The sequence below is a fragment of the Rousettus aegyptiacus genome, unplaced genomic scaffold (genome assembly GCF_014176215.1).
Source record: "Rousettus aegyptiacus isolate mRouAeg1 unplaced genomic scaffold, mRouAeg1.p scaffold_m13_p_2, whole genome shotgun sequence".
Classification (NCBI taxonomy): domain Eukaryota; kingdom Metazoa; phylum Chordata; class Mammalia; order Chiroptera; family Pteropodidae; genus Rousettus; species Rousettus aegyptiacus.
The window spans coordinates 132,927,133-132,947,488 of record NW_023416295.1 but is presented as its reverse complement, the minus strand read 5'-3'; the positions used below and the strand labels follow the sequence as shown (position 1 = coordinate 132,947,488).

The 20,356-nt window shown below is 40.6% G+C and overlaps 2 protein-coding genes across 2 annotated transcripts in view; one reads left to right on the top strand and one right to left on the bottom strand.

Moving 5' to 3' along the window:
* Positions 1-14,461: 14,461 nt before the first annotated feature.
* AMIGO2 (adhesion molecule with Ig like domain 2) lies at positions 14,462-19,307 on the bottom strand. The gene is made up of 2 exons (XM_016124476.2): positions 18,995-19,307; positions 14,462-18,613 (listed from the first exon to the last, which is right to left on the bottom strand). The coding sequence occupies exon 2, from the start codon at positions 18,548-18,550 to the stop codon at positions 16,985-16,987; it is 1,566 nt and encodes a 521-aa protein (XP_015979962.2). The 5' UTR covers positions 18,551-18,613; positions 18,995-19,307; the 3' UTR covers positions 14,462-16,984.
* The window catches only part of PCED1B (PC-esterase domain containing 1B), a 113,089-nt gene continuing 111,906 nt past the window's right edge, over positions 19,174-20,356 (top strand). The window contains exon 1 of the mRNA XM_036236582.1: positions 19,174-19,259. The gene's annotated coding sequence lies outside the window, so the exon portion shown is untranslated. The remainder of the gene's footprint in view (positions 19,260-20,356) is intronic.

Sequence of the window (20,356 nt, the reverse complement as noted above, 5' to 3'; positions counted from 1 at the left end):
ACTAGTTAGTAAAGTTTGTTATGTAAATTCTTCTGGGGCTGTCTTTGGGCTGATAAGACCCATAGTTGTCTCTGGCAATTTACTTCTGTCTTTCTGGGTAGAAAGGGAAAAGGGAACGCCTTACAAATTTATGTCCTGTTTTTAGGCACACTGGGAAGGGCAGAGAGCTTTTCTGATATCTGCTTCTTCTCAATTGCCTTCAGCTCAAACTAATCCTTATGCCAAAATGGAAATTTAGGGGTGGCATATGTGCAACCTCGATTGCAAATCTGTTCATATCACTCCAGCTGCTGAAATCATTTACAGGCCGATCTCATAACTCTCAGAATAAGGTTGAAATGACTTGGGGTGGCACACAGGACCCTTCATGATCTGACTTTCCAGCTTTCCTTCTGTAGAGTTTCTGGCTCTACCCATCCTCTACCATAGTTCTGGCAAAACCAAATTGCTTGCCATTTACTGGATGCACCACATTCTCTCTAGTCTCTCAGCCTTTACCCATATTACTCCCTCAGACCAGACTGGAATTGCCTTCCTCCAAGTCCATTTCACCTTAGAAGCCCATTATTTCAGGTTTGTCTTGGGCTATTATAACCTTAGGAAAAGCTTTTCTGGACATTTAGCATCACCACTTTTCTTTGTTTTCCTCTAATGCTTTGTGCATATCTTTATTAATACCATTATGTGAGCCTGAAATGATTTATCTGTCAATCGGTGCAGACCTAATCAATGCAATGTGCTTCTTTAATCTAAAAGCCTATCCTACTCTTGCTACTGGGCCACTGTAAAGGCCTCTATTTTGTTTCCCTGCTTCTATTCCTGCCTTCTCCACATACCTAACTCATTTCAATGTCTCACTATCAGGAGGATCACCTTCAAATGCAAATTCAATTAATATCCTTGCCTTGCTAAAGAAGGATTTTTTAAAATTAAGTTTATTGGGGTAGCATTGGTTAATACAATTATATAATTTTCAGGTGTACATTATAATTTGACATCTGTATATTCTATTGTGTGTTTACCACCCAAAGTCCAGTTTCCTTCAGCTACCATATATTTGATCCCCTTTACCCACTTCACCTTCCCCATACCCCCTTATATTTGACCCCCTTTGCCCTGTCTAACTTCCCTCTCCTCCCCTACCTCTGGTAACCACTAGTCTATAGTCCATGTCTATGAGTCTCTGTTTGTCCTTTGTTGCTTTTAGGTTTATATCCCATATATAAGTGGTATCATGTGATTTTCAACTTTTTCTGTCTGGCTTATTTCACTTAGTATAATTATTTCAAGGTCCATCCATATTGTTGCAAATGGCAGTATTTCGCCTCCTCTTATGGTTGAGTAATATTCCATTGTATATATGTACCACAGCTTCTTTAGACAATCATCTATCTTTGGTTACTTCCATGTCCTGGCCACTGTGAATAATGCTGCTATGAATATTGGTATGCAAATATCTTTATGGATATGAGTTTTCAAGTCTTGGGGTTAAATACCCAGTAGAGGGATTGCTGGATCATATGGTAGATCAATTTTTAGTTTTTTGAGGAATCTCCATACTGTTTTCTATAGTGGCCGTACCAATTTGCAGTCCCACCTGCAGAGTATGAGGGTTCTTATTTCTCCATATCCTTCCCAGCATTTGTTATTACTTGTCCTGTTGATTATAGCTATTCTAATGACTTCAAATTATACTACAAAGTGACAGTAATCAAAATGGCATGGTATAGGCAGCAAAACAGACACATGGACCAGTGGAATAGAATCGAGAGTCCAGAAGTGAACCCATATTTATATGGGCAAATAATTTTTGGCAAAAAAAGTCAAAAACATACAGTGGAGAAAAGAAAGCCTCTTCAATAAATGGTGCTGAGAAAACTGGAAAGCCACCTGAAAAAGAATGAAATTAGACTCTTGTCTATCACCACACACCAAAATTAACTCAAAATGGATTAAGAACCTGAATATAAAACCTGAAACAATAAAATGTATAGAAGAAAACATAGGAACTAAACTCAAGGACACTGGACTTAAAGAGGATTTTATGAATTTGACCTCAAAGGCAAGAGAAGTAAAAGAAAAAATAAGTAATTGGGACTAAATCAAACTAAAAAGATTCTGCTCAGCAAAAGAAACCATTAACAAGGTAAAGAGACAGCCATCAGAATGGGAAAATATATTTGCAAGCAATACCTCCAATAAGGGCCTAATATCAAAAATATACAAAGAACTCATATGACTCAATAACAACAACAAAAAACAAACAATCCAATCAAAAAATGGGCAGAAGACCTGAAAAGACACTTCTACCTAGAGGAGTGAAAAGATACTAAACATTGCTAGCTATTAGGAAAATGCAAATCAAAACCACAATGAGATATCATCTCATACCTGTTAGAATAGCTATAACCAACAGAAGGATTTTTTTAAGGAGGGCTTAAATGAGAACTGTTTCAGAAAATAATCTGAATAAATGAATGAGGTCAAAGATGGTTTCATAAAAGTGGGATTTTTGTTAGTTTTTTAAGGATCTATAGATTATCAGTCTATAGATCCTAAAATTGCTAGCGAGAACATTCGACTGCCTCTTTAAGGACACTGAGTAGGCCAAATTGGAATGCACTGTGTAGACAGAAGAATTGTGGTAGTAAACACTGGAAAAATTGCCTGGAGCCAGTGCAAGGAGAATTTTGACTGCAGCACTAAATGTGTTTTATGCAAGACAAAATTGAGTTCTGCATCTAATTTCCCTACTTCAGACTAACACAGTTCCCTAACACAGCTTAGGGAACTTAAATGTAATGCGAAAGGAATTATGTTTAATTATGATTATTAGGTGACAGGTTATGCACAGGGTCCCCAAAGACTGAAAATTCAATGTCACAGTGATGCCAAAGAAAAGCCTTAAGAGCTGAAAGGGCAGATAGAAATAATTTTAAGAGCTGCAATTTTAATATCCTGATCTGAAAATTACTGAGATATAGACTGACCTAGGAAATATTTTTGGAAAGAAAACCAGTAGTTGCTGTAATATTTCACTAAAGCCAGTGCCTGTTTAAATGCTTAATGTTTAAATGTATATCAATGCTATTTTAGATAATCATATTCTCAAAAAGTAATTTAACCAATATTTTAAAATGTTAAATGCCATAATTTAAAATGAAAAAAAAAACAACTCTATAAAAGCTTTTTGTCTTCAGAGAAAGCAATAGATTGTTTAAAAGAATATTCTGTTGTGTAAAATCTTGTTTATCAAATTCAAATGCTTTGGAGAAAGATTCTTATTCTGTGTACCACAAAACCAATAGTTTGCATTAGGGAAAGGTGCCTCTTAATGGTATGGATCATCTTTGATTGGCTAATAATTAAACTAGGGATTTTTAATTTTTTTAAACTACTTTAAGACTGGGAAAGATTGAATTAATGTAGTTTCTGTTATTATTTTTAAAGGCTTTTTAAAACTATGGATTGAGAATGGGAACACCTGGATTAAATGCCTAGACCTATGACGGTGGAAGAACTTCCTGCTGTTGCATTATGTCAGTCAGACGACAAATATTCTTGCCATTAAAAAAAAAAAAATCTGAGTAACAATGTGCTGCTAATGATCTATATATTTTGCAAACCTAGTTTAAGGTCATACAGTTATTTCTCAGGAACATATTAACTATTAGCTATCATAATTCTGAATGTGAGTTATAATTATATTATGGGATTTTTTAAATTATGCCTAAAGGAACATTTAAGGTTAGATAAAATGGAGGTTGGGTGAATTGAATGTGATTATCTCCTTCCTCCTCTTGTTAAGATGACATTTACTGAAATGGCATTAGCTTTAGGAGTAACACAGAAAGGTATCCCTACTGAATATATACCACTTAAGAAAGACTGATATTAGCAGTGAGGTAAATCTAATGTCAGAAATTGAGCTGAATGAGAAAACATGTTTTTAGACTACAAATGGCACATACTAGCAGACTTCAAACTATGAGATTCTAAAGAATATGTTATTCTATGAGAGTGATACTAAAGCTTTTCTCGACTAGAACTAAAATTATTATAAAACAGTTAATAATTTAATTAAAAAAGAAAAGAGAAAGAAAAAGTGAGAGAGAGAGACAGTTGAGAGGGAGAAAGAGAAAAAAAGGAGGGAAGAAAAAAGAGACATAGGAAAAGAAGAGAAAAAATTTAAAAGAACTACTTAATACTTGGTGCCAAATTCAGTGGGGTTTTTTTTCCCATGAGAACAAAACCAAACACTACACTATAAACATGAGTAATATGAATGAACACAAATTTTGTAATCGCTGTCAAAATGATAATGCTGTTCCTATTTTCAGAAATATTTTTATTGAACACATTCTGTTAATTTTATCCAGCTGTCAGTAAATACTTTCTGGCAGTTGCCAGAAAGTAGGTTGAATGTGAACATTTAAAATGATGGATAAATAATCATAATACATTCGTAAGGAAAAAGAGCCTGTGGGCCATAAAACTTTAGTGTGTCTACTTTTTGGCATCAGTTTCAAGGTGCTGCTAGACCTGACATGTGTAGGCTATGCTCTCAAAATTGTTTTTCCAACAGAAATGTTAGATTTATGATGAATATCTTCAATCGTAAAGGGTCTTCCTAGTGGCTAAGAGTAGCATCTTTTCCTGAGATGGCTGGCTAGGACCAGAGAACCTGCTGTCTGTGATAAATTGATTCGGACAAGCTCAGGTAGGGACTGGGCTATTGAGGTCACATCCCTCAAGTTCACCAATGAAATGACAAGTATTCTTAATTTTTTTATTATAAGGGGGGGGTGCAGGAATGGTGCGACTAAATTGTCTAGGTATCTGGCAGCACGTTGCCTTTGTACTGACCACTGGTAGAGAGAAGATAGAAGGCCAACCAAGCACAGGCTTTGGATCAAGAGACATGGAATCACATCTCATCTGGGCTACCTACTAGCTGTGTTATGTAATCTCAGGAATTTTTTTCCCACCTGAAAATATATCTGTCAATGCCTAACTGACAGGGGTGGAATACCTCTTTGAGATTATGTAAGCCACGCTCTGGGACTGTGCCAAGCACACAGACCACAGTCGCCAGGGCCCACAGCAGTCGCTCTTTGCAATTCTAACGTGCCACTGCTCAGATTTTGATGATCGACTTTTTTTTTTTCTAATGGCGTTAAAAATTATACCATCTTTATCTAACACTTAGTGATATCTGGACGCCTACTTCCAGCATAGGTTATGGTAATTAATACCAAATTTAGAATATTAATAATGAATTTAAAAATGTGGGCTTGACCCAAGAAGCCCATTAAAGTATAGCCAAGGGCTTTGAAAGCAGACAAACTTAGGTTCTGATATGAATATCTTACTTAATAGCCACATGGCCTTAGATGACTTATTAATTTATTTCAATTTCCTCCTATGTAAAATGGAACAACAATACTTACTTCAGTGTGTTTTTGTCTAGACTAACTGATACAATGTATATGAATACCGGCTCTGCTACTGACCCGCCGAATAACCTTGGGCCAGTTTCTAAATCTCTCAGTGCTTCTATTTGCTCAAGGGTCGAGTGCCTTTCACAGAGATCCCTACCTCAGAGGTTGTCATGAGGATTAGCTCATGGAGAGCCCTTAAAACAGTGGCTGGCACCTGGTAAGTGCTCAAAAAATTTTAGCTATTTATTTTTCATTGTCAATTCTTATTCATCAATGTTATTATTAATAGCCGGAAATTAGGTTCATGAGATAACAATCAAACAGATCTAAAAAAAAAAAAAAAGATTTACAATAGAGAACATAATATGGCAAGAGCAGTAACCTACTGAAAACAGAGTTTACCCTGTTCTCTCTCTGGTTTAGCACTGCACAGATTCTCAATGGAAAGGAAAGAGGGGTCCCAATAGAGGAGAGGAACAGTAGTTGTTCTGGAAAACACTGATGGAGGTGAGAGGGCCACTCAGCAGGTGTGACCCATCTGTGAACCACTGAAACGGCCTAGTTGTCATTTTTTTTTCCAGCTTCATTGAAATATAACAATTAGTTGCTTGTATTTACATTGTACAATTCAGTAAGTTTTTTTTTTTTTTTCAGTTGTAGTTGGCATACAATAATATACCAGTTTCAGTTGTATGGGATAGTGATCAGAGATCCACATAACTATCGTCTTGCATTTCACAGTTCATAACAGCTCTTCACATCCAATGTTACGTACTTGACTCTCACTCACCTGGAGTAGGCAGATATTCTGAGTGGCCAACCCTTATGTTATGTACCCCACTCACTTTGGATTTTTTCTTTTGCCTGGTTTTCTTCATGGTAATGTAATTTTCAATTCATAGCAGGAAATAATTCAGAAAATACATTGCCATGGAAGTTGCTGGAAGTTTCTATGTATTGACAAGAAGCACAGCTAATTGGCCTGTCAGACCACAGGACCTCTACAGAGGTCATCTTTGACTGCACTCAGATGTCTCTGAGTAAACACAGCATCTCTGTCATTTATCCCCTAAAGCAGTCAGAATTTCTCCTGACAGAACTAGATTCCAAAAAACCTAGTCCAAAGGTAGGAGACAGCTTATTAGATTTGTGTCAGGCCTACTGCCTAATACCTTTTAAGACCATTCTGATTCTTTTCAGGCCCTTGACATACGCTAATTGGCATTACTCTGTTAGCAGATGCTTAGAGGAGACACGCAGGCTCCCTTCCTGCTTCTCGAGTACTCAGCATGACATCTTTTCATAAATATCAAACAGGAGGCCTTAAACAAGTGAGAAATATATGAGAAATGGGCACTTAGATGTACTTCTACAGTTTATTCACCACCAAATATGGCCATACCATACCTGTGTCATTTTCAGGGGTGAAGACCAGCATCGCAAACCATGGGACAAAGCAGAAAATGTGCCACATGGAAATCAGCCATATCGTCAACAGTATGTGCCTGTGGTCGCCTTTCCTCACACCAGAGTTCATTACAGTGGGCAGTCCTCCAGCTCCTTCCCGAGCAAGTATCATTCACTAGATAAATATTTACTTGCTAGGCCAGGTTCTGTTCTCAGCACTAGGAATACAACACCAAACAAAACTGATAAACATTCCTGCCCTAGTGGAACTTCCCTAGTAAGTAAAATATATAGGGTATCAGATGGTGATAAAGGAGATGAAGAAAAATAAAACAGAAAGGGAGATAGGGAAGGCGAACTTTGGATGGGACCTGGGAATGTTTTTGAAATCTCCACATGTGCCTCCAGAGAGTAGTCAGGGGTCGAGAGACACTGAGTCTGACGGTTTTAACCAGATGAAGGGCAGGAGCTGGCTTATGAATAGGGTCATGGTGGCTGCAGTTCTAAGAATAGACCCTGGGAGGGCCAGGGTGGCAGCAGGGAGATGAGCGAGGCCACTGCAGTACTGTGGTGAGGGCTGCTGGTGGCTTGGATGAGGATGGGGTGCAAGTGGTGAGAAGTGGTCAGACATGGGATGTATTTTTTTTTTTTCCGAGAAGAGGAAGGAAAGTCATTTATTGACTAGGAAAGGGGCTGGGAGGCTAGGGGAAGGCTGTCGGGAGAGAAAGTGTGGGCTGTACAGTTAAAGGATGGAAGGGCAAAGGTAGGAGAATCTATAGGTGAGGAGGAAGCAATTCTGAAGAGTATATCAGAGTTTCTGGAGAGGATAGACATATTAGGGGCTCAGGACTCTTCTGGAGACACTGGGAAGGAGTGTGAAAGGCTTGGGGAAGTCTCGAGCTTTATGGGGAGAGTCTTGGGATAGGAGTTGGTATGGAAGATGTAGAAGGGATGTGAACACAGAGGGTCCCAGGAGGAATAATGTCTGGAGACTCATTGTTTCAGTGGGGGGGGGGGGGGGGGAACTGCCCTAGCCAGAGCAAGTGGCTTGGAGGTTCAGAGCTGTCCAGGAGGCTCTGAGATTGGGGTGGAGGAGTCTTCTGAGACTGTGAGGGCAGCGGGTTCAAAAATAGCTAAGAGAGTCAAACTGGGGGGAGGAGGAGCAGGGAGAGAGGCAAAAGGAGAATCAAGGAGGTGTCGAGAGAGCCTAAGGGACTGAGAGCTGGTGAGGGGCTGTCGAAAGGTCTGAAGGTCGGCCAAGAGATGTGTGAAGGGGTTCAGAGGGGCTCAGATGGTTCTGAGACTTGGGGAAATGTCTTCTGGAGATCTCTGAGGGGTCCAGGAAAGGTGCGGGTGAGGTTGTTCAGAGGAGACCAGGAGGAAGTTTTTAAGGGTCTGGGATGACTTAGAGAAGCAGGGTGGGGTTTGTAGAGATCTGGAGTCTTCTGAGGATCTGGGGACGGCCAGAAGAAGGAAATGTTTTCAGAGAAGTGTAGGACATTCAGGATTGGGGTTAGAGGCTTCGAAGAGACTGGGAGGCCGAGAGAGACCAGGAGGGGCTGGGATGGGCCAGGGGATTCTGAGGATTGAGATGGGAACCTCCTGAGGGTCTGGGAGCATGTGGGGAGGGGAGAGGGATGGAGGCTCTGACAGCATGCCCGCCCTGGTGGCCGGCGACGAGCAGGGGTCCTTGAAGCATGCCCACGCACGGGGCTGCCAGTGGTGCCACCACGTGCCACCCACTCCGTCCACATACCGTATGTATTTTGAAAGTAGAGCAAAGGGAATTTTCCCACAGATCAGATATGGGATGTGACACCAAAGTTTTGGGCCTGAGCAATTAGAAGGATAGAGTTGCCATCTGACCGAGATGAGAAAGGCCATGGGAAGAACCATGTTTATGCAATAACCCAGAAGGCATTTCTAGGTCAAATATAAACTCGTTGCATGGAAATGCCCATAGTCAAGTGCTCAGTGCCTGGCACTTTGTAGTGATCAGTAATGCCCTCAAGAGAGAGTATGGGCTGGAGGGTGAGCTTCTATTGCTGAATATCTTTACGGTGGTTTGCTAGCAAGTAATACACACATGTTCCAAGCATTTTCCAGAAATAAGTAGAGGAGATGAAGACGTAGCCAGGAAAAGCTTCCCGTAAATGCTTCTGCCTCCATCTCCTCTAAATCTTTAGACCCCGTGGGAAGAGGCTTCATTGCCTGGCAAGACTCCTGGCAACTGCCCCTAAATTCAGAGATGTATGGTATGTTTGTCACTGGTAGAGGACTCTCCCATTTCTCTTGAGCATGAGGTACTTAAAACAAATGGAGTTAGAGAATACCTAGTGGCAAATGGCGGGGGAGTTAGTCAGCCACCCTGTCATTATGAGTAGAAAAATCCCTAAAGAACAATGTCTAAGCCCAGTTCCTCTGGGAAATCTCAGACCCTGTATGGGGCTGCATATGATTTCACTTTCAAAAACCCTGCCAAATTCCTAAGATACTTAATGTTGGTCAATTAAACAAGGAAAAAAATGTATTTAACATTGGTCATTCAAATCATTACATGCTATATAGCTCACTAAGGTTCTCTTTAAGGTCTTTATTACAAATTTTATGTTATAATTAAGGATATGATTTTTCAATTGAATCCTTATATGAATAAGTTTTATTAACACAAATAGTTCCTGACAAACTTGGCCCAAGATCAAGAACCACATTTCCTTTGGGTTTTAGGAAAAAGCCAAAGTTATTATAAATGGTTGCTTAGGGGAGATATTTGCTGTGTTCTCCATCGATTTGAAGTAGGTCAAATTGAGAGCTGAAGGCTTCCCTGAGGTTGTAATTAAGTATGAATATTAAAAACTGAGAACAAATAAAAAAGTAAACAACTTTTCTCAGGCTTTCACATCCCAGACCTTTCATTATGTTTCCATCTAGGCAAGATGCTTTTCTTTAGAAAAAGGGATATAGTTTTAAAAAAATAGATAAAAAAAATTTCAATAGCTCTATAAGTCTAGATGTTGAGAAACATTCACTCAAGCATGAATGCTGTTCAAAAATATTTAACCAAGCAGGGTTGTGTCAAAAATACCCACAAATGCCCAGTAAGCAGCCTGAATTGTTGTAATTTAATTCTGCAAGTAAGTCTGATGCTTTTTTTTTTTCTTTTGAAAATCACATCTTTCTTTCTCTCTCCTCCCTAATTACTCTTATAAAACCGGTTTAGTCAAATCAATTTCTAGGCTAGCAGTGTAGATTTAATTACAGTGGGGCTTGGATAAACATTAGCTTTAAGACATTTCTTGGTTTATAGAGTAGTAACTGAATTAAGTAGGATTATTTCATCATTACCATGTTAAACTTATGTTGTTACATGAGAGAAGTTAATATTTCTAACTCTTTTTAACCTATAAAATATGCTATGTGCATGAGCCATTTTAATATGTTCCTCCTGAAGAGCTGTGAACTCGGACTACATTGCAGCTATACTGTCAGGGCAGAGTAGAATGTGAAATGAGGAAAGTTCACACTGGACCCGTCCACAGTGGTCAAGCGACCAAAGGGTCCATTATAAAGCAGTTCTACAGGCACTGATGTCCTTGTTTCCTACAGCCACTTTAGCTAAATCCCCACAGAGCCAGGGTACATGTGCTATCTCACCTTCCACCGTGTCTGCATGTCCCACTGTGGAAAAACTAGACCTCTCTAAACATAGAGACCTTCTTGAAGCCTCTACTCAGGCATTTGTTTGTCCAGGAATCTTCCCCTAACCTCCCTGTCTTTGGACATTTCTAGATCAGGACATTTGCCTCATGATAAAACTATGTCTGCCTCTCTTCAAAGCCTAGGAGTAGCTTGATCACCTTTCGCCCCCAGGTGAAGCTCAGTATGTTGAATAAATGAATGAATATAATCGAAAAGGTAAGACATACAAGCACCTACTATGTGCTAGGTGCTGGATAAAGAGCTAGAAGATATATTCTCTAATAGCTAAGGAGCTGGTCAGGAAGATGGAGAATGTAAAGAGAGGCAGAACAAGAAAGCCAGCATTAGTTACAGGCCAAAGCATTCCTGTAAGAAATAATTTAGGTCATTTTTAATTTAAAAATGCTGCCAGGGTCAGGGGAGAATGGCTTTGGGACAAGGCTATGAAGCACAATCTTGAAAGCAGAGCCAGGGCGCTGAAGGAAAGGTAGGCAGCAGCCAGGTAAGAGGCGGCAGGAGGATAAGGGGCATGATGAGCAAAGCCTTCTTATGAAGCAGAAAAGTACTATAATTTTGTATTATAAGATAGAAAATAAGAGACTGGATTTTGATGTATCCAGACAAAACTGGATTCAAAGCCTGACTCCTTTACTGCATATTCTTTGGGCAAGTCACTTAACATTCCTATGCCCCAATTCTCCCATCTGTAAAATGGATGTAGAAATAATAACTGCCTCATAGGAATAAGAAAAAATAAAGCATAGAGCTTACATATAAAAATATTGTTATTGTTATTGTTGTTGTTCTCATTTCTCATGACATGGCTAGGATACATTCAGAAGCCTTCATCCTAACTGTGATGGAGGTGAGTTTTCTGGCTGTGAGTGCAGATAGAGGGTCACTGTGAAATTTTAAGGTCTCTTTCTCCTTTAGATTTGATCACAAATGATTGACCAGCAGTAACATTATAAATAGAATTCTTGATATTCCTATCAGAGCACTATTAACTAGCTTGTACCACCTCTTTATAGGAAACAGCTTCCTGCAAGTTAGAATCCCAGCTAATGCAGCATTCAGGGTATCTATGAGATGGCTATCTAGTGTTCAAGCCTGTGCCATTAGCCTAGTTGGTTAAAGCAAGGTCTCTGTCAATTTTCTTCCTCTTTTCACTTCCTATTTGTCAGGATAGTCACTAGTAGACAAATCAATTTTTACTCTTGAATTGTTTTAGGTTTACTTATTTTGTCTCTCAATCATGCTATAATTTCCTTTAAGGAGAGAGAGTGGTTATTATACAATGTTTATAGCCTCCACAGTATCTTAGCAAAGCTCAATAATCTTTTCTTGGTTACTGGCTATTCATTGCCAGGGGTTTGACCCTTGATCCTATGATACTTGACTCTATGACACTAAGATCCTATAGACACTACAACATTCCCTGGGAATATGATATTTGATACTCTGTTGACATATTATCAAATAAAGAAGTTCAATCAGGTAAGCTAGTGAGGCTGCCTTGTGAAATAATTTTAAAATTATTTTGAGAAATTTAATTTTAAAATTAGTTGGAAAATCCCCTCTGGGGTCTACATTGTACCTACCACTCTTCTAGAATGTAAAACAAATTATTAGAGACCCCCTCCAATAGAACTATTTACTCTATAAATTAGGTCATTTTTAATTTTAAAAAATATTGAATTTATTCATTTACATATCTTCAATATGTAACTCATGATTATAAGGCAGATATTTATTTTGCATATTAAGCAATTTCATGTGTGAGAGGCAACCAGACTAAGAAGAGCCAGTATACTGGAGGAGGCCTGGTCTATTAAATCTCAATCTTCTCAGATTTCCAATTCTGCTAATTGTTACACACTGTGTTTTACAGTGGAAAAAATAATAATTTCCACCTTTATTATGCTTGAATGACTTCTGATCCCCTGACCTTCTCTTCCTCTTCTCCAAGATTTGCTGTGAGCATTCATTCATTCATACTCTGACATTTATAGAAAGTCTATTTACGACCCATGCTTTACAAAGTCATTCTACTGGTAGAACACCCATAAGAATACTGTGCAGAGATATTTTTTTAAATGATTATCAAGATTAACAACTGCTCATTAGCTGAGTCACTCAAGAAAATTATTTCTCCCTTTTGAGCCTCTTTTTCCTGTCTATAACTGGGGGTAATACCATCTTTCAGGGCTGCTGTGATGAGAAATGATAATAAATAGACACCACCTTTCACCGTATGCTTGACACTAAGTAGGTACTTACTAAATTAAAGCCAAGATAAATGCCATATATATCAAATTTTATAGTTTAGGAAGGGCCTGTTTTCCTATATGCTGCTGACTCTGCTCCTCGCTGTAAATACTGCCCTTCCTGGAATCTACCCACAGGCAACAATGGTCCTGTAAGCAGTCCTCTCAATTATTCAGGAGGTTATTGTAAGTTTTTAGTTCCACTTTTTATATATTGCCATCCAATAATACTTGCAGGGGCCAACTAGTCATCACCTTTTCGCACTAACTTTCATAGTGTAAAATAGGACAATTATGACTTTGGGGGCTGGCTCTTGAGCAGAGAAGGATGAAGGAACCATGAAAAAAAAAATCTTAGCACTCTCATTATTCTCATATATTGAAAAAACAAAGGAATTTGGTTCTCAGTAAATAAAATCTGCACTCAAACATCCTTGGAAAATGTCCTCGCTTTATTATGATCTAATCAAATTTGAAAGCTCCAAGGCTGTTGCTTTTCAACCAAAAATAATCAGAGATTTAGTCATCTTAAACAATTATTCTGTATTTCGTAACTTAGCAAATATAAATCATAACTTACAGCCAACAGTTTAGAGTTCATTTAGTGTCAGAGAATCTAACTCATTTGTTTTTATAACATATTAGAATTTTTTTAAAAAAGAGCACCAAGATTCTTCTTTTTACTAATAAATCCAGTAGCAAGTAATAATAATGTATTTTGACATAGTCCAAACACAAAATTTACCACGGTCTCATTTTAGGATGGATTTCATCAAAATAGGCAGAATCAGAATAATGTGGAAAATTTTTTTTAAATATGATATGTAGTCCTTAACCCAGACCGTCTGAAGCAGATCTCTGGTTAAGGAGGGAGGATATCTGCTAAAAACACTTGCTTATCTAACTTTTCCTGGTTTTAGAGAGATTGCTAGATCACTAGGTAAACCAGATGACACTGAAAGGTGATGATAACCAACCAGCAGTTACGGCAGTGGAAAAGCTATGATGTTTGGTCTGTATCCTGTTTTAACAGTGCTTGGCAGGATGATCCAAATCAGATGTCTTTTTAGAATTTGAACTGACAATGTGTCTTCTTGTCTCTCTTACGTTTCCACTCCCAAAAGTTTCATCTACATCCCTTCTGATTAACATTTTAGAAAAATAAAAAAACTTTTTTTCTGGGCAAAAAAAAAATCAAACAATTAAAGCTAAAAATAAATGTATTTAAATCTCTCCCAGTCAGTGAGGATTAATGCAGCAGTTAACTATAAATAAGAAAATGTTTTAGGCCATTCTTTTAGATGATAAATCTTGCAAGTGTATTTTAAAAATTTAACTCATGATTAATTAGAGTATATTATCACAAACTAGTATCTTCTAATTAAAGTGAAAAAATATTCTAAGCCCAGAAAAATTTCATGTCTGTGATCTTTGCTTGTTTTCTCCAGAGTAGCCACCTCTCTCACAACTATGAAATAAAAAATACTAAGTAGTTTAAAAGAATAATCCAGTTACATAAATCCAAATTATTATTTGGAAGGAAAATTACATAAAAGCTTTGAGTGAGACAAATTTAAAAAGCACAAAAATTAAAAAGCACATAATAATATTCAGTTTTCATGCTTTTTCATCACCACACCTTTCTACTTTTGCTTAAAATTCACTTTTCTTTTCAGTATTCAGAATTTTTTTTAAAATTTTCTTTTGATTTATTTTAGTTTTGATCTCAGTTCAGCCTGTCCTTTACCCAAGGAGTATTAGGACCAGCCAAGAAAAGGCTCTACAAACTCCCTACTTCTAGCACTGTTCATGTTCCCCTGCCAAATGCAACATGCATTTCCTAGGATCAAGGGTTTGAGGACTGAAGGATTTTCAAGATCCTGTCCAGAAAAGGTTCAATTCAGAGATCCACTCTGCAACATCTCTGTCTGCCTTCATATGAGCTCTACTTATTGCACCCCCAAAGTCAGGGTCATCATGGCCCCTGGACGCAGCCTTTCGTTGCTGGAGAGTGTCAGTTGTTTAACAGTTTTTCCTTGTGTCCAGATCAGCTGTATGAAACTGAACAAATCACAGCATCTCTGAGTCTGAGTTTCTCTAGGAAACTCCTGGAGGAAGTTCAGAAAATTCTGAAGGAGAAGGAAGGAAGGATGATTTCAAAAGTCATACAAATCACAGAATTCTTAATTGCATAAATGACGGTAACTGGAATAAAATGTTTGCCTGTAACATATTTGGGTCTGAAGGATCTTATCTAATGGGAGAGGTCTGAGTTAAAAAAGCAGAGGCAGTAATTTTTTTAATACCATGCAAAAAGGAATTTTCAAAGCTACTGAGCAGTGGCTTTGCATTCTATTGTCTAAGGGACACATCCTGCCCACCCGCTCACTCCTTAATCTCCTGCTGACCAGTGTCTGCCACTGGGAGCCTGGCTTGGCTCTTATTCAGCTATTACCAGGTGTCCACCATTTCCCCAAAACCACCATTGACAAAGGCAGTCTTCCCTCCTCATCTACTTCTCTGTAGCATTTGCCACCGTTGACCACTTCCGTTTTGTTTTTTTTTTAAATTCTCTTCTCTCTTCATTAGGGGCAACATAACCCTGATTCTCCTTTGATACTTTCTGAGCTCTCTTTTGTCTCATTCTTTGGCTCCTTCTCTATGCCCACTGTCAAAAACGACATTCATTGACTCTCTTACCTTCACCAGGAAGAATCCCAAACCTGAACTCTACTTCTGTCCCACTCGCTTATTCACTGTGTGGCCTTAGACAACACACAACCCTCTCTGGGCTTCAAATTGTTCCTGAGAAAGGGAAGTTGCTGGACTTCATGATCCAAAATGTCCTTTCGGGTTATGCAGTGATATGCTAGTCTATCCTAATCCCATTCCTATATGTCACTGGTATGTAGTACAGTTTCAGAGAGCCAGTGCAAGCCTGTGATAGAGCTAAGACCACCAGGAAGTTATCACTTCCAGTGTGGGAAGGAACCTTGTACATCACCTAGTCTGAACCTTTCATATTATAGCTGAGGAAAACCTAGGTCCAGAGTGAGTACTCGATTACCTCATAGCAGATATGAGGATAAGAAGCAAGTCTCCTGGGTTCTCACATGTTACAAAACTGGAGATTATGTATCTTCCAAAGCTGGTTGAAGTGCATAATGGTATCAGAGTAAAATGTGATATAGAAGGTGTAAATTGGTGTAGAACACTTTAGAGCCTTTTTTACCCTTAAAAAAAAATAAATTATATTGTAACTCCAAGAACTCTGGAGAGATATTTGCTATAACCAGTGCTTTACAAAAAGTAGAAAGATCCGATCACATATAACATCTTAGATTTATGTTTTTAAATAGCCAAATAAAACAGAACATCAAGTCATAGAATACATATACTTACATTATGTCGTATGTTCAAAGCACAATTTAATAGTTCATATAATTTAAGAGTTACATACACACAAGCATACTAGAACAAAGCTTTAAGAAGACATTTTGGTATTGACATCCACATATTTATGGCAACAAATAATGATGACTTTAAATTTTCAATAAGATCTTTTCAAGGATAGGAAATTTACAGCACGAAAAGATGGTCAAACAAATGTACCTTTATTGCGCTATTTCTCTAACATGATGAGGGACGCAGCACTACTAAGTAAATTTTATCAGTGAAGTCTGTTTACTCTGGTCTGAAAGGATGAATTTAGCTGAATTAGTCCAAAATCTAACTTTATTTTATGCTTTATAAATAATTGCTGTTTGATTCTTCCAAATGAAATAGGACACTAATGCTTTTCTTGAAAGTAACTCAACTTTTGTCCTAGTAAGTTAGTAAAGTCTCTTTTTTAAAAACGCCAATACACAGAACTTAATTTTTCTTTCAAGAATCCTGAATAAAAGGACTATGTCAGTTAAATCACCTCTAGGCCAGCTTTGAAATGATCAGTGGTGCTAAAGACTTGCTATCATTATCTAGAACTTTAACTTTGGAGAACAACCCTATCCTTCTCTGGCACATTGAAGAACCAAAGGGCTATACTACATTTCCTGTCAACCATTTAGAGACCATTTGGTTGTATTTCAAAAACCAAAAACCATTTCTGTCCTGCTGTTTCTTTTGTAGACCACACACAAAGTTAAAGATCATAGAAATGCAGGCACGAAACTAAGTGGACCCCACAAAGGGCGTGTCTGAAAACACTGAATTGACAGAATCTGAGTCAGATTTCGCCCTCGTGGACTTTAAGATGCCCTCAGCTATAACCGTTTCGCTGGGAAAGAGCCTGACTTTCCCATTCTGCCCTGCTGTGGTGTCCTTCAGGGGTTCCAAAAACACCACTCTTTTACCTGCACCTGCCTTCCGTTCATCAGCGGGGGCATCGCTAGCTGGGCCGGGATTGAGAATAGATGAATGGGCATTGCTTTGGTTTAGCACATTTTTTTGTCTCTTGGCTTTACACCTGCAGGGACACGGTGTCAGATACAGGTACAAAAGTACCAAAACGATGCTGGCCACACAGGCGGCAAGAGTGGTAAAAGCTGTGTTAAATGCTTCATGGGCATGGGATCTGTTTACAGTGAAATTGCTCACGTTTATTGTGACATCCACAGTTTCATTTAACAGGCGTTGCCTATTCATTGCAATACAGGAATACACTCCAGCATCCTCAAAACGAGGGCTTTCTATAACCAGGCTTCCATTGTGAAACACATGAAAGTTTTCCACCTCTTTGTCTGGCTCCAGCAGTCTGTTATCTGGACTGACCCACATGAAATCAGTATTTGAACTACCAGTCTTGCTGTCGCAGTGAACAATCAGCCTTTCCCCGACTTGAGCCTCATGAATAAAGCCAAGTGCACGGAAGGAGCCATTGATGATACTGTCAGAGCAATTCATAAAGCTATCCTGGAGCAGAAGCACCTGATGGGAGTGTGTAGAGTCAGACCACAGGCGACAGGTATAGTCATTCTTAAAGTCCATCACTGAGCTAAAGTGCCTACGATACCAAAAGATCAGCAACGAGTTAAGGGAACAGTCACAGACAAATGGGTTTCCATGAAGGTAGATGCCTCTCAGCTGCTTTCCTGGCACTAAATTTATATGGTGCATTGGCAGGAAGGGGATCCGGTTATAAGAAACATCTAGAAACATCAGTTCTGCCAGTTTGAACCTTCCTACATACAAATCCATGGGAAACTGCGTGAGAAAGTTTCCACTTAAGTAGAGTTTTTGCAATTGGGAGAGACCTCCAAATGCTGACGGATCGAGATAGGAAATGTGATTGTTATAAAGTAGGAGCACTTCCAGAACCTTCAACTCTTGGAACACTGCACTTTTCACGGTCTTAAGCTTATTGGACGATAAGTCAAGACACTTCAAATTTGGAGTTGTGGAAAAACTGCCCGCGGAAATGCTGGTGATGTTGTTATGACGAATAATTAGGGTGTTCAGTTTTCCAAATGATACTGGAATCCACTCAGAATCCAGAAGACCAATTCTGTTATAACTCAGATCCAGTCTCTTAATCAGTCTGAAAAGGTTCCCAGGCACCTTGGACAGGTTTTTGTTGGTGCAGCTCACGATGTCAGTGGCACAGATGCAAGCTGTGGGGCACACCCCTGAGGCACCAGGGCTCACAGTCACTGTAATAACCAACAAACACAGCAGTTCCCTGCAGCCGGGTCTGACAGCTCCAGGCAGGGTGAGCAGTGTGTGTAAACGCAAAGACATTATGGTCGCCTCTAAGTCTCTTCCAGGCGCCTTTGCCACCAGCTCAGCCTTCCACCAGTGAACCTGGTAAACAATCAATATTTAAAGAGTGGTAAATCAAGCGAAGTTAACTACCACCAGTTAACTCGTAAGAGGCACATCTTGCTTTCTTTCCAGTAACTTTGGAAATGGAGGTTTTATTTCACCCTGGGAACCTACGTAGGCTTTTTACTGCTAAATACAATCTTTCCTGGGTTAATCCTGCTTACAAATATCCACAGCCACAGTCTATCAATACAACCGTCTCAATATCAGAAACTCAATATTTTTTAAAGGTGCACCCTGCTTTGTTTTTTTTTTTTAATTCCCTCCAACTGACCAAAAAAAAAAAAAAATACACAAACGCATGCTATAAACAATTAAAAGGAAATACTTAGCAAGCCACCAGCCCAGAACACAACTCACAGAACTGAGGAGCCTTAAGGGCTCTGGGGATAGGCCGCCGACGGTGGTGTCTTCCGAAGGTCCGTGCGTCTGTTCTGTCTTTGGCTGTCACTCTTGCATCTTCCGAGTTCCTTTCCCTCGAGCTCCCGGCGGGCGGCAGCCTCTCGCTGGCTCTCAACTTTGGGAGTTTTAAGCAGCCGCGGCGGCAGCAGCAACCCCGGGCGCAGGAAACGTCTCCGGCAGCTCCAGTGGATTCTCCCGGACTCTCTTCATTGCTGAGCTGCAGGTACAGCTTCGGCGCTCTGGCCGTCGCGTGTGCCCGCGCGCGCTGGGCACCCCGCTCCGGCAGCCGGGTCCGAGGGGCGGAGGCGCGGGCAGCCGGAGGGACCGGCCCCGCCTCTCCGCGCTCCGGAGGCTGCCGGACCCGGGGTTCCCGCACCCCGCCGAGGGTTTTATCCTCGCGCGCCCCGGCTCGGGTGCGAAGCGAGGAGACGGGTCCCGCCCCTGCGCGTCCCCCCTCCTGCAGGAACCAGCTCCGGGGCTGAGGGCGGGAGCTGGCTGGGCGCGTGGCTGGGGGCACGCGGCGCGAGCAGGGGGCGGCGGCGCAGCCAATCGGAGCGGCGGCCGGAGGCCCCCCCAGCAGTCCCGCCGCCGCCGCCCGCCCTCCTCCTCCAGCTCTTCCGGGACCCCAGAGAGCAGGAGCTCGGGAGGTGCGGGGGTCCACACTGCAGGCTGGGGCTGGTGTTCCCTGGGTGAAGATGCGCTCACCCACTCCCGCCAGCCGCGTCTATCCACTCCAGAACCTGGTGGCGGTAGGCTGTTGAGAGGTTAAGGGGGACACCCCTAAAGACCCCACTTGGTCGCAGCCGCGCAGGTCCACTGAGCTTTCCGACCTCCCACAGCTTTCTTTGGGCGAGGGCCAAGTGGGCTTCCACGGCGCTAAGTGCAGTCGGTTTTAAAGGTTTATAAAATAAACACAGAAGCAGCCTTCCGTCTCCGCCCACATTTGGGGAGATTTGGGGGAAAGGGAAATCGAGCATGTTCCCTGTAGTGCGACAAGGATCTTTACTTGAGGAATCGGGAAGGCACTACGGGGACACTCTGAAGCTCCCTGAGAAAGTTCTACCCCTTTCCTAACTCAGGAGGCGGCATCAGGGATGGTGCCCATTTCGCGAAGGAGCAGCGCAGGAAAAAAGGCTTGGAGCTGACCTTCCGCCTGGAATGCAAAGATAAGGGCATTAAGCTTTAAAAAATACCCGGCTCGCTCCGGACAAGGACTCCAGGACTAATCTGCGGGGAGATACTTCAGCCTCCTAGAGACGAGGGCAGAGGGGGCGGGGCGGCACCTGACTAAACTGTGCTTTGGCCCAGCAGGCAAGGAAA